The 26,294-nt window shown below is 43.4% G+C and overlaps 1 protein-coding gene across 3 annotated transcripts in view; it reads right to left on the bottom strand.

The window, feature by feature from the left end:
- Window positions 1-26,294, bottom strand: part of ush1c (Usher syndrome 1C) — a 52,236-nt gene that overhangs the window by 8,352 nt on the left and 17,590 nt on the right. For 2 of the 3 annotated variants that reach the window (XM_014124635.3, XM_014124638.3), the window contains exons 11-17: window positions 25,939-26,081; window positions 24,618-24,683; window positions 24,147-24,280; window positions 22,924-23,000; window positions 4,844-4,885; window positions 762-815; window positions 132-231 (exon numbers count right to left, since the gene is read on the bottom strand). In XM_014124635.3, coding sequence (XP_013980110.3) covers window positions 132-231; window positions 762-815; window positions 4,844-4,885; window positions 22,924-23,000; window positions 24,147-24,280; window positions 24,618-24,683; window positions 25,939-26,081 — 616 coding nt within the window. Of the gene's footprint in view, window positions 1-131; window positions 232-761; window positions 816-4,843; window positions 4,886-11,174; window positions 11,241-18,990; window positions 19,105-19,584; window positions 19,639-20,321; window positions 20,504-20,671; window positions 21,051-21,273; window positions 21,391-21,930; window positions 22,096-22,355; window positions 22,406-22,923; window positions 23,001-24,146; window positions 24,281-24,617; window positions 24,684-25,938; window positions 26,082-26,294 lie in introns of all 3 variants that reach the window. The other variant, XM_082957181.1, reaches the window with a different exon arrangement.

Genomic DNA, 26,294 nt, shown 5'->3' with positions numbered 1-26,294 from the left:
TTTGTATGTCAAATATGAAACAAAAACATGCCATTCAATTTCTGTTGGGGACAGCAGAGGGTTGAGAGAAGAGATTGATGTTTGTAATCTTTAAATGAAATCAATCCAAGTGTTGACACGTCTGAACTCACCATGTTTGTCTGCCGAGCCTCCATCATAAATGGCAGATACCACTAGCTTTCCCAGAGGGGAGTCTACTCCCCCCTCCACAGCCAGATCAAGTGGTCCAACCTGAGGTAAGAGAGATACATGGAAATACATGTAATGCATTCATTACATATGATTTAAAGATGCACTATACAGAAATCGCTCTGCCATTTCCTGGTTGCTAAAATTCAAATAGTTCACCTAATATCAATTTATGTGACAAAACAAGCAAGTACAGTGTAGAGAATCAATGTACCATCTAAGCATCGAAATAGCACACATAGAGCAGATCTACCACTTCTTAGACTTGCTTTCAATGAGTATGACAGATCTATAACTCACATTGCCATGTGAATTTGGTCGGGTCGCCCAAAGAGTTACATATTGCAGCTTTAAAGCCTTAGATGTATCATCATCATCACCATCATCCTACTGTATGTCTTAGAAAATAGACATGATTCTGCAGTGCAGGAATTAACTTTTCGAATTGCCAATTAATTTCATTATCCCCAAAGGTCAGTTTGTTTTGATCCTTCTTGCCTTAAATAAAAATATAACAACCTGAAAAGTATAGTCAAAACTGGACAGTTCATCCTGATGGTAATTCTGATTACCTTTTTGATTCTCAGTAGTCTCACGTCTCGCCCAGCTATCTGTTCCGAGGAGAACTGTTAACACAGCCAGCAGAGAGGGTTGGAGTCAAAACAAAACACATAACTGGATATTCACTGGATCACAATGAGACATGTATGGATTGTACAATCTATACATTATATCTCTATTATATACACTGCCTACGGAAAGCATACAGATCACTTGACTTTTCCTACATTTTGTTACGTTAGAGCCTTGTTCTAAAATAGATTAAATAAATAAAAATCCTCAGCAATCTACACACAATACCCCACAATACCCCACCGAGGCTCTGCATCTGTCCTCGTGCTCCTAGATCTTAGTGCCGCTTTTGATACCATCGATCACCACATTCTTTTGGAGAGATTGGAAACCCAAATTGGTCTACATGGACAAGTTCTGGCCTGGTTTAGATCTTATCTGTCGGAAAGATATCAGTTTGTCTCTGTGAATGGTTTGTCCTCTGACAAATCAATTGTAAATTTCGGTGTTCCTCAAGGTTCCGTTTTAGGACCACTATTGTTTTCACTATATATTTTACCTCTTGGGGATGTCATTCGAAAACATAATGTTAAATTTCACTGCTATGCAGACGACACACAGCTGTACATTTCAATGAAACATGGTGAAGCCCCAAAATTGCCCTCGCTAGAAGCCTGTGTTTCAGACATAAAGAAGTGGATGGCTGCAAACTTTCTACTTTTAAACTCGGACAAAACAGAGATGCTTGTTCTAGGTCCCAAGAAACAAAGAGATCTTCTGTTGAATCTGACAATTAATCTGGATGGTTGTACAGTCGTCTCAAATAAAACTGTGAAGGACCTCGGCGTTACTCTGGACCCTGATCTCTCTTTTGAAGAACATATCAAGACTGTTTCAAGGACAGCTTTTTTCCATCTACGTAACATTGCAAAAATCAGAAATGTTCTGTCCAAAAATGACGCAGAAAAATTAATCCATGCTTTTGTTACTTCTAGGCTGGACTACTGCAATGCGCTACTTTCCGGCTACCCGGATAAAGCACTAAATAAACTTCAGTTAGTGCTAAATACGGCTGCTAGAATCCTGACTAGAACCAAAAAATTTGATCATATTACTCCAGTGTTAGCCTCCCTACACTGGCTTCCTGTTAAGGCAAGGGCTGATTTCAAGGTTTTACTGCTAACCTACAAAGCATTACATGGGCTTGCTCCTACCTATCTTTCCGATTTGGTCCTGCCGTACATACCTACACGTACGCTACGGTCACAAGACGCAGGCCTCCTAATTGTCCCTAGAATTTCTAAGCAAACGGCTGGAGGTAGGGCTTTCTCCTATAGAGCTCCATTTTTATGGAATGGTCTGCCTACCAATGTGAGAGACGCAGACTCAGTCTCAACCTTTAAGTCTTTACTGAAGACTTATCTCTTCAGTAGGTCCTATGATTAAGTATAGTCTGGCCCAGGAGTGTGAAGGTGAACGGAAAGGCTGGAGCAACGAACCGCCCTTGCTGTCTCTGCCTTGCCGGTTCCCCTCTTTCCACTGGGATTCTCTGCCTCTAACCCTTTTACAGAGGCTGAGTCACTGGCCTACTGGTGTTCTTCCATGCCGTCCATGGGAGGGGTGCGTCACTTGAGTGGGTTGAGTCACTGACGTGGTCTTCCTGTCTGGGTTGGCGCCCCCCCCCCCCCTTGGGTTGTGCCATGGCGGAGATCGTTGTGGGCTATACTCGGCCTTGTCTTAGGACGGTAAGTTGGTGGTTGGAGACATCCCTCTAGTGGTGTGGGGGCTGTGCTTTGGCAAAGTGGGTGGGGTTATATCCTGCCTGTTTGGCCCTGTCCGGGGGTATCATCGGATGGGGCCACAGTGTCTTCTGATCCCTCCTGTCTCAGCCTCCAGTATTTATGCTGCAGTAGTTTATGTGTCGGGGGGCTAGGGTCAGTCTGTTACATCTGGAGTATTTCTCTTGTCTTATCCGGTGTCCTGTGTGTATTTAAATATGCTCTCTCTAATTCTCTCTTTCTCTCTTTTTGTCTTTCTCTCGGAGGACCTGAGCCCTAGGACCATGCCTCAGGACTACCTGGTATGATGACTCCTTGCTGTCCCCAGTCCACCTGGCCGTGCTGCTGCTCCAGTTTCAACTGTTCTGCCTGCGGCTATGGAACCCTGACCTGTTCACCGGACGTGCTTGTTGCACCCTCGACAACTACTATGATTATTATTATTTGACCATGCTGGTCATTTATGAACATTTTAACATTTTAACATTTTGACCATGTTCTGTTATAATATCCACCCTGCACAGCCAGAAGAGGACTGGCCACCCCTCATAGCCTGGTTCCTCTCTAGGTTTCTTCCTAGGTTTTTGGCCTTTCTAGGGAGTTTTTCCTAGGGAGTTTTTCCTAGCCACCGTGCTTCTTTCACATGCTTTGCTTGCTGTTTGGGGTTTTAGGCTGGGTTTCTGTACAGCACTTTGAGAATATCAGCTGATGTACGAAGGGCTATATAAAAATAAATTTGATTTGATTTGATTTGATAATGACAAAGCCCAAAAAAACAGTTTTGAATTTTTAGCAAATATATTGAAAATATAAAACAGAAATACCTTTTTTACATAAGAATTCAGATCCTTTGCTATGAGACTTGAAATTGAGCTCAGGTGCATCCTGTTTCCATTGATCATCCTTGAGATGTTTCTACAACTTGGAGTCCACCTGTGGTAAATTCAATTGATTGGACATGATTTGGAAAGGCACACACCTGTCTATATAAGGTCCCACAGTTGACAGTGCTGTCAGAGCAAAAACCAAGCTATGAGGTCAAAGGAATTGTCCGTAGAGCTCCGAGACAGGACTGTGTCGAGGCATAGATCTGGGGAAGGGTATCCAAACATTTCTGCAGCATTGAAGTTCCCCAAGAACATAGTGGCCTCCATCATTCTTAAATGGAAGAAGTTTGGAACACTCCTCAGTAAAAGGCACATGACAGCCCAATTGGAGTTTGCCGTTCTCTGGTCTGATGAAACCAAAATTGAACTATTTTGCCTGAATGCCAGGCGCCACGTCTGGAAGAAACCTGGCACCATCTATCCGGTGAAGCATGATGCTGGCAGCAGTGGGGAAGCTGCTTCTCCAGCTGTGGGGAAGTTTTTCAGGGGGAGGGACTGGGAGACTAGTCAGGATCGAGGCAAAAATTAACATAGCAAAGTACAGAGAGATCCTTGATGAAAACCTGCTCCAGAGCGCACAGGACCTCAGACTGGGGCGAAGGTTCACCTTCCAACAGGACAACTACCCTAAGCACACAGCCAAGACAACGCAGGAGTGGCTTCAGGACAAGTCTCTGAATGTCCTTGAGTGGCCCGGCCAGAGCCTGGACTTGAACCCGATTGAACATCTCTGGAGACACCTGAAAATAGCTGTGCAGCGACGCTCCCCATCCAACCTGATAGAGCTTGATCTGCAGAGAAGAATGGGAGAAACTCCCCAAATACAGGTGTGCCAAGCTTGTAGCGTCATACCCAAGAAGACACAATACTGTAATCGCTGCCAAAGGTGCTTCAACGAAGTACTGAGTAAATGGCCTGAATACTTATGTAAATGTGTTATTTCAGGGATTTTTTGTAAGACATTTGCAAACCTGTTTTTGCTTCATCATTATAGGATATTGTGTGTGGATTGAGGGGAGAAAAATAACTATTTCGTCAATTTAATAAGGCTGTAACGTAACAAAATGTAGAAAAAGTCAGGGGATCTGAATACTTTCCGAAGGCAATGTATGGCTTTAGCTACAGAAAACCATTTCCCTCAGGTGCATTGACTATTTCCAAGAAAGACGAGAACATTAGAGGTGTCCCACTGAGGTTTCCAGGAAGGCTTAAACACAGAATGGCTGTTACAGTGACTCAATGGCCACACAGAACCTAGAAGGTCAACTATGGGATGGCTCACAATGGAGACTGACATTTACAAACGGCTTTATAGTGACGATTAACCGATCTTCATTGGCACGTCACACGCCTGTACACATGACATGACATCCTGTACGTCTAAAAGTCTTGCAGCTATAGACAGACATACAGTACCATGGAGTGGGGATCAAAGTCTTCCACATATTTCTGAAAGCCCTGAAAGACAAACAACATATTACACAGTTCAACATGGCAATGCTGCATTGAGGTTCAGCACCATTAGGAAGCATGGTTGAACAATAGGCCTATAATAGGCCCTATATCACCCTGGTCTCTTAACTGATTTCCTTGCTCAGTAATATGACATCTTACACAATCTGTGGTACAAGCAGAAATAACTATCCTTTCCTTTGTTAGTCTACGGCACTGTAAAACTTCATAGGTTCAACCCGAACCAAGGTAATGTAGCTTATTACTTTTCTAAATGACTTTGGCATGTAATTAGGCTCTAACAGAGAATGAGTGTGGTGAGTGTACAAGGGCTAGATTTCCTTTGACAACCACTTCTGTCTTTAAATGGTATTTCAAATTGATTAATGTTATAATACAACAAAAACCAAGGCCGTGGACTCATTTTCCATGTCTTTCCAGCTTTGTAAAATAAAGTGATGACAAGGTCTATGTGACTGTAGAGAGAAGGCTAACTATATTCACAGAGTGTACAAAACATTAGGAACATCTTCCTAATATTGAGTTGAACCCCCCCCCCCCCCTTTTCCCTCAGAACAGCCTCAAGTCGTCGTGGCATTGACTCTACAAGGTGTTGAAAGTGTTCCATAGGGATGTTGGCCCATGTTGACTCCGATGCTTCCCACAGTTGTGTCAAGTTGGCTGGATGCCGTTTGGGTGGTGGACCATTCTTGATACACACAAGGAAACTGTTGAGCGTAAAAAATACAGCTGCGTTACAGTTCTTGACACACTCAAACTGGTGCGCCTACAGGGTTGGGGAGTAACGTAATCCGTTACATGTAAGGGGTTACCAAAAAACGGTAACTGTAATCTGTTAAATTACCAGCAAAAATATTGTAATCAGATTAGATACTTTTGAAAAATCTTTGACACTCCTCTGTTTTCTCAATGACATTCAAATCAACATTGAAAAAAGGCGGAAGTTTAAATTTGTTCCACCTGAGCGAGTCTGACCACAAGTCAGAGACAACTATGATGACACACCAAATGAGTTTGATGGATCGCAAGAAAAGAGCAGGAATAGGCCTTCAAACTCAGTGCCTCTTTGCTTGACATCATGGGAAAATCAAAAGAAATCAGCCAAGCTCTCAGAAAAAAGAAACTGTAGACCTTGACAAGTCTGGTTCATCCTTGGGAGCAATTTCCAAATGCCTGAAGGTACCACGTTCATCTGTAGAAACAATAGTACACAAGTATAAACACCATGGGACCACGCAGCCGTCATACCGCTCAGGAAGGAGACGCATTCTGTCTCCTAGAGATGAACATACTTTGGTGCGAAAAGTGCACATCAATCCCAGAACAACAGCAAAGGACCTTGTGAAGGCGCTGGAGGAAACAGGTACAAAAGTATCTATATCCACAGTAAAACGAGTCCTATATCGACATAATCTGAAAGGCCGCTCAGCAAGGAAGAAGCCACTGCTCCAAAACCGCCATAAAAAAACAGACTACGGTTTGCAACTGCACATGGACCAAAGATCGTACTTTTTGGAGAAATGTCCTCTGGTCTGATGAAGCAAAATTAGAACTGTTTGGCCATAATGACCATCGTTATGTTTGGAGGAAAAAGGGGGAGGCTTGCAAGCCGAAGAACACCATCCCAACCGTGAAGCACGGGGGTGGCAGCATCATGTTGCGGGGGTGCTTTGCTGCAGGAGGGACTGGTGCACCTCACAAAATAGATGGAAAATAGAGGAAAATTATGTGGAAATGTTGATGCAACATCTCAAGACATCAGTCAGGAAGTTAAAGCTTGGTCGCAAATGGGTCTTCCAAATGGACAATGACCCCAAGCATACTTCCAAAGTTGTAGCAAAATGGCTTAAGGACAACAAAGTCAAGGTATTGGAGTGGCCATCACAAAGCCCTGACCTCAATCCTATAGAAAATTTGTGAGCAGAACTGAAAAAGCGTGTGCGAGCAAGGAGGCCTACAAACCTGACTCAGTTACACCAGCTCTGTCAGGAGGAATGGGCCAGAATTCACACAACTTATTGTGGGAAGCTTGTGGAAGGCTACCGAAACATTTGACCCAGGTTAAACAATTTAAAGGCAATGCTACCAAATACTAATTGAGTGTACAGTCATGGCCAAAAGTTTTGAGAATGACACAAATATTAATTTTCACAAAGTCTGCTGCCTCAGTTTGTATGATGGCAATTTGCATATACTCCAGAATGTTATGAAGAGTGATCAGATGAATTGCAATTAATTGCAAAGTCCCTCTTTGCCATGCAAATTAACTGAATCCCCCAAAAACATTTCCACTGCATTTCTGCAAAAGGCTTCAGGGTGCCCAAGAAAGTCCAGCAACCGCCAGGACCATCTCCTAAAGTTGATTCAGCTGTGGGATCGGGGCACCACCAGCACAGAGCTTGCTCAGGAATGGCAGCAGGCAGGTGTGAGTGCATCTGCACGCACAGTGAGGCGAAGACTTTTGGAGGATGGCCTGGTGTCAAGAAGGGCAGCAAAGAAGCCACTTCTCTCCAGGAAAAACATCAGGGACAGACTGATATTCTGCAAAAGGTACAGGGATTGGACTGCTGAGGACTGGGGTAAAGTCATTTTTCTCTGATGAATCCCCTTTCCGATTGTTTGGTGCATCCGGAAAAAAGCTTGTCCGGAGAAGACAAGGTGAGCGCTACCATCAGTCCTGTGTCATGCCAACAGTAAAGCATCCTGAGACCATTCATGTGTGGGGTTGCTTCTCAGCCAAGGGAGTGGGCTCACTCACAATTTTCCCTAAGAACACAGCCATGAATAAAGAATGGTACCAACACATCCTCCGAGAGAAACTTCTCCCAACCATCCAAGAACAGTTTGGTGACGAACAATGCCTTTTCCAGCATGATGGAGCACCTTGCCATAACTAAGTGGCTCAGGGAACAACACATCGATATTTTGGGTCCATGGCCAGGAAACTCCCCAGACGTTAATCCCATTGAGAACTTGTGGTCAATCCTCAAGAGGCGGGTGGACAAACAAAAACCCACAAATTCTGACAAACTCCAAGCATTGATTATGTAAGTATGGACTGCCATCAGTCAGGATGTGGCCCAGAAGTTAATTGACAGCATGCCACGGCGGATTGCAGAGGTCTTGATCAGGGTTTGCATCAACTTCATGTAATTGTCAATAAAAGCCTTTGACACTTATGAAATGCTTGTAATTATACTTCAGTATTCCATAGTAACATCTGACAAAAATATCTAAAGACACTGAAGCAGCAAACTTCATATTTGTGTAATTCTCAAAACTTTTGGCCACGACTATGTAAACTTCTGACCCACTGGGAATGTGATGAAATAAATAAATGCTGAAATAAATCATTCTCTCTACTATTATTCTGACATTTCACATTCTTAAAATAAAGTGGTGATCCTAACTGACCTAAGACAGGGAATTTTTACGAGGATTAAATGTCAAGAATTGTGAAAAACTGAGTGTAAATGTATTTGGGTAAGGCGTATGTAAACTTCCGACTTCAACTGTATATACATTGATTCTTGAATAATATAACTTATAAATGCCTCATGAGCTTAGTTCGTGTTACACTCCATGAGAACCCAAAATATAAGCGTGTTTTTCTCTAAATGTTTGTAAACATTGTAAATGTAAACAAACACTGTATGGCCTCATAACATGGTTAAAACAATCATTTTGATATCATGGATGGTCAGTCCTTGCATCCAGGCCCATCCCTCAGCTTTTTGCCAAAACAGAGGCGGGGCGACGGTTTGTTAGTTTCATCTGTGGATTTGCCCTTTAAACAGCTGCATATTATTAAGATATCAAAGTGTCACCAACAAAAAGGTAAACAATAGTACTACAGTTTAGCAAAGGAAGCATATGGCATTCATTTTTCACATGTAAATAGCACTTTTCAGTAGTGATCAAAGCATGCCATTCCATGAGCGCAGCATTTATTTTTCAACTCAAATCAATGAGCCCAATCAGTCCTCCATGACAACACAATCATAAACAACCGAATAGGGCTGGCTAATAAGTTCTTAGTGCTCAGGTTAAACAATTTGGTGAATCTATACTTCCATATTTCCAAGTCCTATTCTTGAAGATCAAGGGGTATAACATTTATTGGAATGACTGGTTTTTAATGTAAATATATAATTTAATCATATTATTATATGTAGTAGAAAGCGATGGGTTAGAAGAAGCCTACATAACCAACCCATAAAGTAAAATTTAACATCTATTTATGGTCAGGTATGTAAACTTTAACATTGATTTATCCTGCAATAGATGTTGTTCAATTGGTAACATACATTTTTGTCTTCTTCTAATGCACCTTAAGGGGAAAGTAATCTAAACGTAACTGAATGTAATCAGATTAGGTTACTGCGTTTGGGTAATCCAAAAGTTGCGTTACTGATTATAATTTTGGACAGGTAACTAGTAACTGTAATGGATTACATTTAGAAAGTAACCTACACAACCCTACCTACTACCATACCCCGTTCAAAGGCACTTAAATATTTTGTCTTGCCCATTCACCCTCTGAATGGCACACACACAATCAATGTCCCAATTGTCTCAAGGCTAAAAATAATTATTTAACCTGTCTACTCCCCTTCATCTACACTGATTGAAGTGGATTTAACAAGTGACATCAGTAAGGGATCATACCTATGCACCTGGATTCACCTGATCAGTGTGTCATGGAAAGAGCATGTGTTCCTAATGTTTGTACACTCAGTGTATTTAGCAACTCATGAAATAAAAATCTTGCTTCCAAAATCTAGATTTTATTGTTAAAATCAACACATTTCAGTGTTTCGACAAATTGGTTGCAACTATAAAATATAGCTTTTTTTAAGTACATTTCCATTGTCCTACCAAGAGTTTCCAAAAATCTGTTTTTCTGTTTGCTCCACTGTTCAAGAACCTTGTTTTGTAAAGCGAGATAGCGACAGCGTTTCTTTTTTTTCACTTCAAAACATTGTAAAAGGAGATGCTAATTCTGAAGGAAAAACAGAACAGGCATGGGGTGGCAGGTAGCCTAGTGGTTAGAGCATTGGGCCAGTAACTGAAAGGTTGCTAGATCGAATCCCCGAGCTGACGAGGTAAAAATCTGTTGTTCCGCCCCCGAACAAGGCAGTTAACCCACTGTTCCTAGGCTGTCGTTGTAAATAAGAATTTGTTCTTAAATGACTTGTTAAATAAAGGATAAATAAAAATGTTCAATGCATCTCTGTCTGCTAGTGTGACATCTAAAGGCTCTTCCTTCTCCTCTAGGACAGGCCTCATTGATATAAACACACACAAACACCGTCTTTTGTGGCCTTCAAAATCTGAGGGCCACAGCTCCTCAATCTCCATTCAGGAGAAAAGGACACATTTATCATGTCTTCATCACTGCAGCAACAAGGCAATCACACTGCGCTTTCCATTTCAAAAAGCAGACATCTCCAGTTTGAAACAAATGCCAATTGAATTGAAAAGCGTCCTTCATGGCTGGAGTCATCAGTCTGAGGGAGTCAGAATGAACGTTAATTAAATCTGGCTGAATGAGAAGCCAATTTATTGCAATGACATCGATGCCTTTTTAATAGCATTATGTAGTTGGTTAGAAAAGCATCAACAAAACAAAAGGCTCTCTGCGGTACGAGTTTGTATCTCAAATATCCCCTATATGGTGCACCACTTTCCACCAATTATAGTGCAGAATGGGTGGAATTGCAGGGTGCCGATTGAGATTCCCACAGAGTTTATTTTAAGGCAAGGGATGTCAACTCAAGGTTTTTAATAACAATAAGCATGATCGGGTAAAAACATGGAGGTCCTTCTTCCCATTGCACAGGAAGTTGCTTGTGGTCTCAGTTGTATCAAACACTAATATGTCATTGACAGCGGGACAATGCACTGCTGGTTCAGTTCAGGGCAACCTGAACACTAAAAGGAAGACGTACAACCACATATCTACACTACTCAGCATCCACACCATCTGCATATCTACCTTGAGACAAAAGAAGGCCCAATACATGTACATAATACATAACTTCCACAGTCAATTTAGTTGAGCTATCGAATGTGTACAAGGAACTACTGCGTCCATCAGAAAGGACAGATTGGGAACCAGGGAAATAAAGGAGGCAGTCACTCCACATGTCATTCTGAGGAAGAAAGGTGGATTGATTTAGATTAGAAAGAGGGGAAAACAACCGCTAAACTACTAAAAACCACTCAGAGCAGAGGACAGTCAGGGGAGAAGGTGGTGATGGGTATGGATTACTTGTCTCTTGTTGTTGGACCTAAACGAGTTGTTATACGTCACCATCCGTTTCAGCATCTCCGGGGGCTGTAACACAGGAACCAGACAGTAGTCATTAGAGATTGACACTACGACACCTCCCCCCCCCCCAAGCTCCTTCTCTCCCTCCATGCCTCCATGCCTTAGGGTGTGTCATGACTGTTCTATGAGGATCTGAATGGGTCAGATCAGCTTGGCAATGGATGACAATAACAGGGCCCTCTCCCCCCCCCGGGGCTGCTGGGGGGTTGACAGTTGACACCCTGTCATAAATTACAGGAGAAGGAGACTTTCTCTCCCACTCCAGTATTTAACCCAAGGAATGTTCTTTGTTTCACAGAAGTTTTGCTGACGAAACTCTAGCACATCAAAAGTGAATACTGGAACAATAATTCTAACATAAGAATATGGGGAATGGTCAGTGGGGAGCTATAGAAAACTAATGCCATATTGGTTTTCATTTTGTGATGTCATTAGAAATTTGGCTTGTCACCCAAAACCCTGACAAACCTTTACAGATGCACAATCGAGAGCATCCTGTCGGTCTGTATCACAGCCTGGTACGGCAACTGCACCGCCCTCAACCGCAAGACTCTCCAGAGGGTGGTGCAGTCTGCACAACGCATCACCGGGGGCACCCTACCTGCCCTCCATGACACCTACAGCACCCAATGTCACAGGAAGGCCAAAATGATAATCAAGGACATCAACCACCCGAGCCACTGCCTGTTCACACCGCTACCATCCAAAAGGCGAGGTCAGTACATGTGCATCAAAGCTGGGACCGAGAGACTGAAAAACAGCTTCTTTCTCAAGGCCATCAGACTGCTAAAGAGCAATCACTAACTCAGAGAGGCTGCTGCCTACATTGAGACCCAATCACTGGCCACTTTAATAAATGTATCATTAGTCACTTTATACAATTCACTCTAAATAATGCCACTTTAATGTTTACATATCTTACAGTATATACATGTGATATGAGTAATGTATTTTATACCATCTATTGCACCTTGCTTATGGCGCTCGGCAATCGCTCATCCATATACTTACATGTACATATTCTTATTCACCCCTTTAGATTTGTGTGTATTAGGTAGTTGTTGGGGAATTGTTAGATTACTTGTTAGATATTACTGCACTGTCGGAACTAGAAGCACAAGCATTTCGCTACACTCGCATTAACATCTGCTAACCATGTGTATGTGACAAATACAATTTCATTAAAAACTGTATGGACGTAATATTGTAACTTGGAAAGTATATCCCCTTTACCTGTCAAGTTTCCATCCAATACATTGTGCATATAATATGACATATTAAGAAAGTATTGTTGTTAACCTCTATGGGCTAGGTGGGACGCAAGCGTCCCACCTACTCAACAGCCAGTGTAATCCCGTGGCGCGATATTCAAATACCTCAAAAATGCAAAAACTTCAATTTTTCAAACATATGACTATTTTACACCATTTTAAAGACAAGACTCTCGTTAATCTAACCACACTGTCCAATTTCAAAAAGGCTTTACAACGAAAGCAAAACATTAGATTATGTCAGCAGAGTACCCAGCCAGAAATAATCAGACACCTATTTTTCAAGCTAGCATATAATGTCACATAAACCCAAACCCAAACCACCACCCTAGGACATTATGTTATACAATACATGCATGTTTTGTTCAATCAAGTTCATATTTATATCAAAAACCAGCTTTTTACATTAGCATGTGACTAGCATGTGACTAGCATTCCCACCGAACACTGCCGGTGAATTTACTAAATTACTAACGATAAACGTTCACAAAAAAACATAACAATTATTTTAAGAATTATTGATACAGAACTCCTCTATGCACTCGATATGTCCGATTTTAAAATAGCTTTTCGGTGAAAGCACATTTTGCAATATTCTCAGTAGATAGCCCGGCATCACAGGGCTAGCTATTTAGACACCCAGCAAGTTTAGCACTCACCAAAGTCAGATTTACTATAAGAAAAATGTTATTACCTTTGCTGTTCTTCGTCAGAATGAACTCCCAGGACTTCTACTTCAATAACAAATGTTGGTTTGGTCCCAAATAATCCATTGTTATATCCAAATAGCGGCGTTTTGTTCGTGCGTTCAAGACACTATCCGAAAGGGTAAATAAGGGTGACGAGCATGGCGCATTTCGTGACAAAAAATTTCGAAATATTCCATTACCGTACTTCGAAGCATGTCAACCGCTGTTTAAAATCAATTTTTATGCCATTTTTCTCGTAAAAAAGCGATAATATTCCGACCGGGAATCTGCGTTTAGGTAAAAAGAGGAAAGAAAATAAAGCACGGGGTCGACTCGTGCACGCGCCTGAGTCTCAGAGTACTCTGACCAGCCACTATCCAAACGCGATAATGTGTTTCAGCCAGAGGCTGCCTCGATATCATTCAGCTTTTTCCCGGGCTCTGAGAGCCTATGGGAGCCGTAGGAAGTGTCACGTTACAGCAAAGATCCTCAGTCTTCAATAAAAAGAGCCAAGATGAACAACAACTTGTCAGACAGGCCACTCCCTGTTCAGAATCTTCTCAGGTTTTTGCCTGCCATATGAGTTCTGTTATACTCACAGACACCATTCAAACAGTTTTAGAAACTTTAGGGTGTTTTCTATCCAAAGCCAATAATTATATGCATATTCTAGTTACTGGGCAGGAGTAGTAACCAGATTATATCGGGTACGTCTTTTATCCGGCCGTGTCAATACTGCCCCCTAGCCCTAACAGGTTTTAAGATATGAATGCGATTTTAGGAGGTATAAGAAAATCTATCTCCTATAAACTGTGCATAAGTAGGTAGCCATGCCCCGATAAGGTCAGAGAGAGTGTCAGACGGACGGAACCGTCCCCTTCGGCCAGAGGACATAAAAGGTTTGCCAACAGAGATTAACATCAGACCAGGAAACGTGAGGCGGTAGCTACATGTTTGAAAAGGTTGTAACTTTGAACCTCAACACGAGGTGAAGAAATAAACTCACCTTCCTTTAGACAAGTGAGACGGCGAGCTGCAGCTCATGTCCATCGTGGTCCAAATGCTGAATAATCAACACAAGGTGTAGGCGAGAAGCTCACCTCCCAGACAATCACTGAGACAGTTGATTAGCTGTCTTGAGTCAATATCTAGAAAAGCAAATCTAAGTGAGACTATCCTACTACGCTCATCACCAATGGGAACCATCGACACGGCTGGCTAGCTATCTTCCAGAGTGAACAATAGTAGAAGACGGGAAAGTGGAGACCCATTTCAGACAATCAGAGCCATACAGCTTGCCACTGAAAGGCCAACAACCTTCCTAAGGAGGGCTGGTTCCGACCGAACAAAGGCACTCACACGTAAATACATTCATGATTTCTTATTCCAAATGGGCAGTGGTTTGTGTTCAAACTATATGATTAATGTGAGAATAGTTCTGAAGTGTCTTTTTCTCTTTCTCTCTCTCCATGCCGTTGTGTAAAAAGACACCATATTATAGAAGTCCGCTAGGGACCTTTGTCTCATGTATTAAGTATGTATGTTATCCTGTTATTATTTAGTTAGCTTGTAAATAAATTATTCAACCAATTTGTGTAGTACTGAATCATGAGTAAGGCTGGTGTTTTTATAGATGCATGAGGTTACGACTGTTCATAATGATAAGAGGTAATGATTAACCTCTTAGAGCTAGGGGGCAGTATTTACACCGCCGGATAAAAAACGTACCCGATTTAATCTGGTTACTACTCCTACCCAGTAACTAGAATATGCATATACTTATTAGATATGGATAGAAAACACCCTAAAGTTTCTAAAACTGTTTGAATGGTGTCTGTGAGTATAACAGAACTCATATGGCAGGAAAAAACCTGAGAGATTCCTTTACAGGAAGTGGCCTGTCTGACCATTTATTGGCTTTCTTTGACATCTCTTTCCAAAACAAAGGATCTCTGCGGTAACGTGACACTTCCCACGGCTCCCATAAGCTCTCAGAGCCCGGGAAAAAGCTGAATGTCGTCATTCCAGCCCCAGGCTGAAACACATTATCGCCTTTCTCAAGTGGCCGATCAGGGGACAGTGGGCTTAGGAGTGTGCACTGGTCGCCCCCGTCTTTCTTTTTTTTCCTCTATTTACCGAAACGCAGATTCCCGGTCGGAATATTATCGCTTTTTTACGAGATAAATTGCATAAAAATTTATTTTAAACAGCGGTTGACATGCTTCGAAGTACGGTAAAGGAATATTTAGAATTTTTTTGTCATGAAATGCGCCATGCTCGTAACCCTGATTTACCATTTCGGATAGTGTCTAGAACGCACGAACAAAACGCCCCTGTTTGGATATAACGATGGATTATTTGGGACCAAACCAACATTTGTTATTGAAGTAGAAGTCCTGGGAGTGCATTCTGACGAAGAACACCAAAGGTAATAACATTTTTGTTATAGTAAATCTGATTTTGGTGAGTGCTAAACTTGCTGGGTGTCTAAATAGCTAGCCCGTGATGGCTGGGCTATGTACTTAGAATATTGCAAAATGTGCTTTCACCAAAAAGCTATTTTAAAATCGGACATATCGAGTGTATAGAGGAGTTCTGTATCTATAATTCTTAAAATAATTGTTATGCTTTTTGTGAACGTTTATCGTTAGTAATTTAGTAAATTGTTAGTAAATTCCCCGGAAGTTTGCGGGGGGTATGCTAGTTCTGAACGTCACATGCTAATGTAAAAAGCAGTTTTTTGATATAAATATGAACTTGATTGAACAAAACATGCATGTATTGTATAACATAATGTCCTAGGGTTGTCATCTGATGAAGATCATCAAAGGTTAGTGCTGCATTTAGCTGTGGTTTGGGTTTATGTGACATTATATGCTAGCTTGAAAAATGGGTGTCTGATTATTTCTGGTTGGGTACTCTGCTGACATAATCTAATGTTTTGCTTTCGTTGTAAAGCCTTTTTGAAATCGGACAGTGTGGTTAGATTAACGAGAGTCTTGTCTTTAAATAGCTGTAAAATAGTCATATGTTTGAGAAATTGAAGTAATAGCATTTCTAAGGTATTTGAAAATCGCGCCACAGGATTCAACTGGCTGTTACGTAGGTGGGACGATTTGGTGCCACCTAGCCCAGAGAGGTTAATAAGATGACTGTTTATCAATGTAGTAGATATATCTTATAGAGTTTAATTCGGGAGACGGTAACTCTTTAAACAACCTCTTCCGTGGTGCCCCAAATTCCTAATGAATTAGTTGTTACATGATCAATTTAGTCGGGTAACAATTAAACATAGTTAGTGGATTAAATAAATAACAGTCATCAGCTTAATGAAAATAAAGTCATGACAGGTTGATTATAAATACTAGATGCTCAACTATCTGGGGGTATTTCAAGATATGCGGAGGCTTAAGAGGACTGTACTGCTGGAGAGGGCGGTTAAATATACATTTGTAATATGGATATGGAATGTGTATTGTACTGTGAAATGTGGTTGAGAAGTGGTTTGATGGTACGCAATGCATTTTTAGCGGCCGGGGGACTCACTGGGGGTACTGTGGTGTTTCAATATAGTGAGGATGGCTTATTAAAGAACTACAAAAAGTCTCTCTCTGTTTCTCTCTTTATGAGTCGCTTCCTCTTTCTTTCAGAGTTTCTCTCTGTCTCCCTTTGTCTGTGCTCCCTCTGTCTAGGCTCCCGGGTGGCGCAGTAGTCTAAGGCATTGTATCTCAGTGCAAGAGGCATCACTATAGTACCTGATTCAAATCCAGGCTGTATCACATCTGGCTGTGATTGGGAGGGTGGTGCACAATTGGCCCAGCATTGTCCGGGTTTGGCCGGAGTATGCCATCATTGTAAATAAGAATTTGTTCTTAACTGACTTGCCTAGTTAAATAAAGATTAATAAAAAATTGAAAAAAGTTTAGTCTGTCTCTCTGTCAACATCAGCAAAACCTTCACCTGGGATCAACTTCACCTTACAAGTGGTAGAGAAATAATCCTCCATGTTGGTACCACATTATCTAATTTGCATCCTAACTAGACTGTAGCTAACTGCTTTGGATCTTCTAGGGCTAACACAGCAGCCTATCAAAAGGAGACCATCGTGCTCTCCCAGAACTTTGTTTGGTGTGTAAAACCTGTAAACTCATAAGCAAAAAGATGTGATGGGTCTGCACTCAAAAAGATGTTGCATATGGCTAATATCGTTTTTCAATTTGGTTTATTATTTTATTTGCATCAGCAATAGCGTACACAGCCGTTTCAGCTTTGTAGCCTTCTTCAGTGTGTAGGTAGTAAGCTTTTTCATTCAAAACAGCATTTACAGGGAACACAGGTGAGCAACTGATGAGCAACAGGTGCTTCTAATCAGGGTTGCCACTCATCTGCCAATCAGGTTCTCTGGTCTACCCACATACAATCACAAAGAAATACAGAATTATAGGGTACGGGAGCGGGCACAAAGAGCAATTGGGGGTATGAGACGTGAACCGTCCGCTCATTTGGATACATTATATACATGTACGAGATAGCTTACCACAAAGGGCATCTGGCAAGGTCGTTCATAAATTATATGCAAAATATGATATGGACAGTGTTCTTGATAAGGACAGAGTTTAAATTGCTGTGTCCTATAAATGCTGTTTTGAATGAAAAATATTACCTAGACTGAAGAAGGCTGCAAAGCTGAAACGTTTGATGCAGTGAAAAGAATAAAACAATTGAAAAACGGAAGTCAACTTTATGCGACATCTTTGAGTGCTAACACAGCAGTCATCAAACGTCAGAGCCTGAAACTGACTGCACCTAAACTGTACTGTAGGCTATATCCACGGGTGGTGGCCATCCACTTAATAAACAGGCACTTATGACAGGAGGGAGAGACAGGCTGAGATGGGCATCCTGTGTGGTCTAATTGCAGCAGATAGAGTGTCAGTCTTACAGACGGACAGTAGGGCTTGAGAGGGTCTCAAAATCCATCAAACTACAGCAGAGTTTCTCCTCTGTTCCTGTTACTCTGGCTCATAAGGCATATGGATAACGGCTTGGGGTAGTCTGGTGATCTAAGCCGCTGCTGCTTCGAATCCGTCCCACCACTCTTTCAGCAATCGCTCTCCTACCATTCACCTATAGCTCTCTCGCTATCCAATAAACATACAAAGATGTATCTAGAGAGATATTTTTTGAAACAATCAAAAATAATTAGGTGCCGCCTTTGGAACTTTTGTCTGTGAACTTAAGGGCTTTCCCCCCCATGGATCTGTCCCCTTTCAGGTGAATAGCATCGCAAAGACTCAGACAACCTATCGGGAACATCAATGTATTCTGAAATTTCAGACAGGCAAAGAAACAATACACTCTCACTCCCCTCACTACTGGAATGCGAGTCATGTTCTGATGCTGTATCATTTCACTCAGTTAGTAAAAAGTTCTGCAGCTAAACTGCAAAAGACTATCACGCTCTCTCAGTTTGTGGATTCATCTTTGACAACAGAATTGGACGATATATAAAAACCAGACCTAAATCCTCCCTTGGTTTTTCTGGATGGTGATGACACATGGTAAATGACCAGTTGGGAGCAGAGTAATGACAGGGTCTCCTCCTGATAAGGAAGTTAGCATCGGTACACTAACCAGCCTTGTCTGGTGCAGCAGAGAAACAGCGTGGACAAACGTAGCACCCCGGCTAGGGAGAGTGACAGGAGAACACAGCAAGCATGCGCAGAGGGGTTGAGGGTGTTTAGGGAGAGGGAGAGAGGAGGAGTAGGCGGACAGTGCTGAGTCTGTGTTTCTTACCAGGCCCTCAGCGTGTAGGGTAGGTCGATGGGACTGATTCTGGGACAGCATGACTGGTTTAGACATGACAGGGGCCATCTGACGCCTCTGGTTGGGCGGGCTAGGAGCGATTTGCTATTAGGAACATCCGAGCAGCGGCAGAAAGGACAGCAAACAATGGGGTTACAGTGGGCTTCAGTGAGCAGAGCACCATGGACATTATTGAAAAGAACACATAGGGATTCTACTGCTAAATCCCAGAGCAAACCGCTAATTATAAAACCAGTGACATTAGAGCTTTAACCCTGTGATTTAACCCTACATACACTACCGTTCAAAAGTTTGGGGTCACTTAGAAATGTCCTTGTTTTTGAAAGAAAAGCAAATTCCAAACTTTTGAACGGTAGTATTTATTATATATGTTTAACCCCGTAAGAGCAGAGCCCTGGAACACCAGAACTATGAAGAACGTGGCATGGTTTTAAAGTCAACAGCTCCTCAGCTTGTCTAAACATTTGTTGACATCACAGAAGAACTTCCTCCACTACAGGAGCGATCTAGGCAGGCTTCTCTGACCACTCTCAAAGATCAAATGATGGGAGGGAGCAGACTTACCAGGGAATTGCTTAAATTGGATATGCCACTGATATGGGAAGTGTTTCTCATCACCTGAACCAGGAAAACACAGTAGTATCATGTACTTATCGCTGAATGACCATTACAGAACACTACTGGAATAGTAATGTCACACACACACACAAAGTGGTGGTTTCAAATGGAACACACATGTAGGAAAGGAGATATCATGCACTTGAAGAGGAGCTATTATGTCATGACTCACAACCTCTCTCGCCTATAGACAATATTACCCACCACGTCACGCCATGCAATTCTACACCCACTGCTGTCAAATACGATAACACAATACAAATCAGAGCCACTGCAAACAGACTGAGTAAAAACCAACAACTGCATCCATGATTGCACTTAATCGGAGAGGAAATTGACATTGTTCTTCACAACATTCAGTCATTGCGACTCAGTGATGTGTTTCCTCTCCCTTTCATGAATTAAATAACCATGCATCTTCCCAGCACAGATCATGCAGAGTACCGTCCTTAAACATTCCCCTGCCCCCTTGATGTTCTGAGATCTGAAGGAACAAGATGTTAGCAGGAATGTAACAGCCTCTCTTCCCTTAACCAATTCGATGGTTTAGTGGGAGCCATCACAGTAGTTGCTCACACTTGTCCGCTCCTATCAGCTCTGCTTAAACGTTTTCGGGGGAAGAGCAAGGGAAACGGGCTAGGGGTTGTTTTCGGACCACGCCATAGTCACACCAGGGAGGCTACCTTAGGGCTGGAGGGGTAGGACATTTCACTGGCGTTGGACGAGTAGTACCCGCCCCTCGGCATGTACCCGCCCCCTTCCCACTCGCTCCTTGTCTCTGGGGGACTGGTGGGGTGGTGGTGGTACCCTCCATGGGACCCTCCCCCCAGCTGCTCCTCAATGTGCTGGGAGGGTGGGGGCGGAGAGGGTGGGGCAGGAGGAGGGGGAGGCTGAGGGGAGGGACGGGGAGAGGACGGGGGCCTGTAGGACTGGAAGGTAGGGGGATAGTGTGAGGAGGAGGGAGGAAAGTGGGAGATTGGGGTAGGAGGGTAGTGAGAGGAGATGGAGGTAGGAGGGTACTTAGAAAAAGGAGGTGGGGGGGGAGGTGGAGGTGGGGGTGGCGGAGGAGGAGGAGGGGGCTGGCGTCCTCTGGAGGCCGCGGTAGAAGCAGAGGGAGGGGGTTTGCGGGTGGAGGGGGGAGACGGGGGGGGGCGTTGGGGCGATGGTCGTGGTGAGGCAGGAGAGAAGTTGGGGATGGTGGGGTTGAGTCTGGGAGAGGGTGGAGGGAGAGGTAGGGGGGGCGGGGGCTGGGAGGAAGAAGGCTGGGTGGGGGCCAGTCTCTTCAGGGGCCCCCTCAGGCTCTGGTCCACCTCATCCAAGTTCAAATCATCCAGGTCAGTGGTGGCCAGCTGGAGACCCCCGGGGAAACGCCTCACCATGGGCCCAGAGGCAGGAGACCGAGGAGGGGACATCTGAAGGACAAGCCCAGCCTCTCAGACACTCACAACCACAGAGCTATCATGGTACACACAGTCACAGAGCATTGTGGCCTACGACAAATCTATGAATTTGCAACGGAAGGGAAAAAACATGAAATGATTGAAGAAAAGTTACTACACATAAAAGTATCCGATGTGATAGGACCACCGGTGTTCCTAGCTGATACACAGAAAAGAGAAGGGATTCCAGATGTACCTCTGGGGACTCGTTCTCCACACAGGAAATCTGTTCCAGGCGTGTCTGACAGAGACGTTCCACCCAGTGCTGCACCTTCTCTGACTCCTCCAGATCCTCCCGCTCTGTCTCTGACACCTGGGGCACGGCACAGCGCAACGCAATACTCAAGACTGGATCCCTGACTCCCGTATAGAACAACATACTGTATAACCTAAGGCTGGGTTAGGGATTAGTCATACACCAAAGTATAAATTAATAAAGAAGACACCCTATTGGCAAGGTGCTGATGGGAAGTCAACTCAGAAGACGAAAGTCACTCTTTTCTCATTTTATGTTATTTCCTCACTCATACAGAATCCCGTTCCACAGAACTCCTACCTCCTGCGCCAGTCTACTGATCATTACTCCTACCTCCTGCGCCAGTCTACTGATCATTACTCCTACCTCCTGCGCCAGTCTACTGATCATTACTCCTACCTCCTGCGCCAGTCTACTGATCATTACTCCTACCTCCTGCGCCAGTCTACTGATCATTACTCCTACCTCCTGCGCCAGTCTACTGATCATTACTCCTACCTCCTGCGCCAGTCTACTGATCATTACTCCTACCTCCTGCGCCAGTCTACTGATCATTACTCCTACCCCCTGCGCCAGTCTACTGATTATTACTCCTACCTCCTGCACCAGTCTACTGATCTTCAGCTGCTTCTCTCGTTCATACATCTCCTCTTTCTCTGCAGCCAGCTTGAGCTCAAACTCCATCTCCTTCTTGTTTTTCCTCTGTTCCTGCAGGGTGTCCGTGTTGGACACCTTCTTCTTCTTCCTCTTCTTCTCTCCTTTCTGAGACATCATTCATATTTATCGTTATAGAAACCAGGGAGAAACCAGAACCCATTCCACCCCAAACCGTACAAACCGTACAAGGACCAAGACTAGAAACTAGACAGTAACGTTCTACAATAATATATTATAGAACTGCCACAGCATTGTGGTGACAGAACCAGTAAACAAGTGATGTTATTTTGCACAAAGTGAAATATGTCGGTTAGCTTTGACAGAAGACATCTCACAGCACACCAAACTGCGACCGTACAGAATACCTTGCGGAGTGTGGGCAGCTTCCCTTCGTAGCGATAAAACCATCCAAAAGCTATAGAGAAAGAAAAACAACGCCAAACAGAGTCACTCGGATGCTGAGGCAGGAATTAGCCTGGTCCCAGATTGTTTGTGCTTTTGCCTACTCCACTGTCATTGTCAAGCCAAACTGTCATGCATGTATTGCATGACAATTCCATGAAGAGAGAAGAAACAGACTGACACTCGGGCTAAGGAGGACTCAGAGCAGAACTTCAGCAACTATATAGAGAAAGCATGCTACAGTTTGTCAACTAAATCCACTGCACACAACAGAAATAAATGGAGAAAGACAGCTCAAGGGGTTGTATTGAGAAAGATGGCACCTTGTTACGATGAATGCTAGGCAGTTTCGGAAATACATGAAAAGCTAGCTAAAGCAGAAACAGCCTAGCATCCAGGCTAGCCCTACTAAGGTGTGGGAGCCTGTCAATGGGTTTTGATTGTCAAAGGAAATCGAGCATGTTGTGAGTGGTATTGTAGTGCGTCTCTGACGCTGCGTTCGGTGGGTACACTGTGAGACCCGTCACTCACTTCACTCCCCTCTTCCTCCTCCTCCTGCTGCTGCTCTTCATCGTTGTCGTCAGCCTGAAAAGAGCTTGCTCCGATGTCTGGCAGTGGAGGAAGTCAGAGAAGCACGGCACACAGTGGAGGAAGAGAGGAGACAGACAGCATGCAAAGAGATGAAGCACAACTGTAAGTCTAGTTTCTGCTGATCTACACGGCCTTCCTTGGATCTATTCATTCATCTATAGCCCTCAAACGCAACTCTGGACCTCGAAGACAGATCCACTGCATTTTTTCATTGTTCCCCTCTAGTCAGGGGCGCTCCTGTAGTCAGGGAGAGCCAAGTCTAGGTCCAAGAGGCTTCTCAACAGCTTCTACCCCCAAGCCATAGACTCCTGAACATCTAATCAAATGACTACCCAGACTATTTGCATTGCCCCCCCCCCACCTCTTTTACACCGCTGCTACTCTCTGTTGTTATCATCTATGCATAGTCACTTTAATAACTCTACCTACATGTACATATTACCTCAACTAACCGGTGCCCCCGCACATTGACTCTGTATCGGTACCCCCCTGTATATAGCCTCACTATTGTTATTTTACTGCTGCTCTTTAATTACTTGTTACTTTTATTTCTTATTCTTCTTCGTATTTTTTTTTCAACTGCATTGTTGGTTAGGGGCTCGTAAGTAAGCATTTCACTGTAAGGTCTACTACACCTGTTGTATTCGGCGCATGTGACTAATAAAATATGATTTTATTTAGACCTGTGACACCAGGTGTGTGCAATTAATGATCAGGTAGAAAAGAAACCCAGCAGGCTCCGGACCTCGTGGGGTGGGAGTTTGTCACGACTCCTACCGTAGGTCGCTCTCCCTCCTGTTCGGGTGGCGCTCGGCAGTCGTCGTCGCCGGCCTACTAGCTGCCACTGATTCCCTTTTCCCCCTTTTCGTTTATTGTGTGCACCTGTTTTTGGTTTGGGCTGATTAGCTGGGCTATTTTAGCCAGGAGGCCCACCTGCTCTGTGTGCAGGATTATTTGTTTTCTGTCTTGTGTGTGTTCACCTGGCAGAACTGTTGGCTTTCGTTTTCTTGTTTGTTTAAAAGTGTTTCATTAAATATAATTATGACCACTTACCACGCTGCATCTTGGTCCCCTCTTCCAGACGATCGTTACAGAGTTGAGTAACCCTGCTCTATAGATTCAATAGACACTATCTGAGGTACCATCTGACCCACTGTCCTTACCAGAGTTCTTGGACTTGGGGGGTGGGGTGTTGATTTCGGGCGGGGCCGGCGAGGGACTCTTGGTTTTGGGTTGCTCTCTAGGCGCCCAGTCCTCCTCCCACTCCCTGTGGTGCTTCCTCTCCGCAGCCTCGATCCTACGCACACACAGGCACGCACACAAACGCATGCATCCACACAAGCGCGCACACATAGACACACACAGGTCAGGAGGTCACTGGGTCACCCAAACTAAACACTCTCTGATATAGTTGTTAACACACAAGAGAACTGAAGCTCTCTGATCTCAACTACACGCTCTGTGAAGTTCTGATAGATCCTGGGTTCCCTTCATGCAACACCCCCAGCCCCTAACTGATCTGTCTGTTTCACTACGGAAATGATTAGCCATACGCGTAACATTATGTACGTAACATACAAGATACATATGTTACAGAAAGAGCATTAAATATGCAAAGCGGGGTGAAGACCCACTTCTCCATCTCCTTCCGATAGCGTTCCTCTTCCTCAGCAGTCTTCTGAGAAATCTCCATCTTTCTCCTGTTCGCAACACAAAGAAACATTTATATACATTTATATGTACGGTATGTATGACTAAAATCCAATTTTATGGGAAATAACAACATATTCTGAAATTGTATAGGACTGAGATACTGTATATAGAACAGCCTATTCTTCTGGAGATAGCATCAGTATAATAGATTCACTATGAAAGCTATGTTGATGGCAAGTTTGTACACTGAGTGTACAAAACATTAAGAACACCTGCTCTTTCTATGACAAACTGACCAGGTGAATCCAGGTGAAATCTATGAATCCTTATTGATGTCACTTGCTAAATCCACTTCAATCAGGGCTATAGATGAATGAATAGAAGGGGAGGAGACAGGTTAAAGAAGAATGTTTAAGCCTTGAGACAATTGAGACATGGATTGTGTGTGTGTGCCATTCAGATGGTAACAGGGCAAGACAAAATATTGAAGTGCCTTTGAACGGGGTATGCAATGCTGCTGGGTTTTTCACGCTCAACAGTTTCCCTTGGGTATCAAGAATGGTCCACCACCCAAACGACATCCAGCCAACTTGACACAACTGTGGGAAGCATTGGAGTCAACATGGGCCAGCATCACTGTGGAAAGCTTTCGACACCTTGTAGTGTCCATGCCCGGACGAATTGAGGCTGTTCTGAATATTAGGATATACACTGGCATACTCAGTGTATATCTCATGTGTCAATCAGAAGAAAAAAAAGAAAAAATTGTTTTGCTTGTCTCTGATTGCTATCAATGCTAGTGAAAAGCCTGTTATTTTCTAGAGCACAGAGCCAAGAGATAAAGTCTCTGTGCTCTACGGCTGTCAGCACCTGACTATTTTGGCAAACTGAACGTGGGTTAACAAGTGAAAACCAACATACAGTATGTTTCAGTCCTCACTTAATGTCTGTGCTGTCCCTCTCTCTCTGGGTGTGTCAAGAGAGGCATCTGTTCATAAAGCATATGCACAGACAGCAATAACTTTTAGCAAAAATACATAATGATCAGTTTATGAATTCCCAATTGTCAGCTCTCTGAATAAAATAATCATTTACAGTCATCAATTGCTGTTTTTTTTCTTTTTTTTTCTGTCCAACCTTCCCATCATTATTTGGGCTGCCTATTCCTGGAAAAATATTCAGTACAACAGTTTTCCCTCCAAAGGGTCTTATCTATTCTGATAGGCCCAGCCACCATGGAAATATGTTTGACCACTTCTTTGAGTCCACTGACAATCAATCAGTCCACTGATATCCACTCACTGCCTCTCTTTCTCCTGCTGCTCCTTGACCATCTTGTTAGTCTCCAGGGCAACCCTTTTCTGGTGCATCAACTCTCGTCTGTCCAGCTCCCTGCGAGCCTCCACCGCCAGACGCTCCTCGTCTGTCATAAACAACTCACTGCCCTGTGGGGGGGGGGGGGGGGGGGGGGGACGGACAGACGGACAATCAGGAAGCAGGGTGTCAGAGGGTTCAAATTTCTCAATTTTTAAACATTTGGTGAGCCTTAAAATTAAAAACCTCATATCGATTACCAAACGTTGTATATATATAATGTATGCCTCTGGGGTTGGACACCCAAACACTTGATACGGCTGACAGCCTCTTGTGAACTGGAG

Source organism: Salmo salar, chromosome 10 (genome assembly GCF_965601325.2).
Source record: "Salmo salar chromosome 10, fSalSal1, whole genome shotgun sequence".
Lineage (NCBI taxonomy): Eukaryota > Metazoa > Chordata > Actinopteri > Salmoniformes > Salmonidae > Salmo > Salmo salar.
This window is presented reverse-complemented; position numbering and strand designations above follow the sequence as displayed.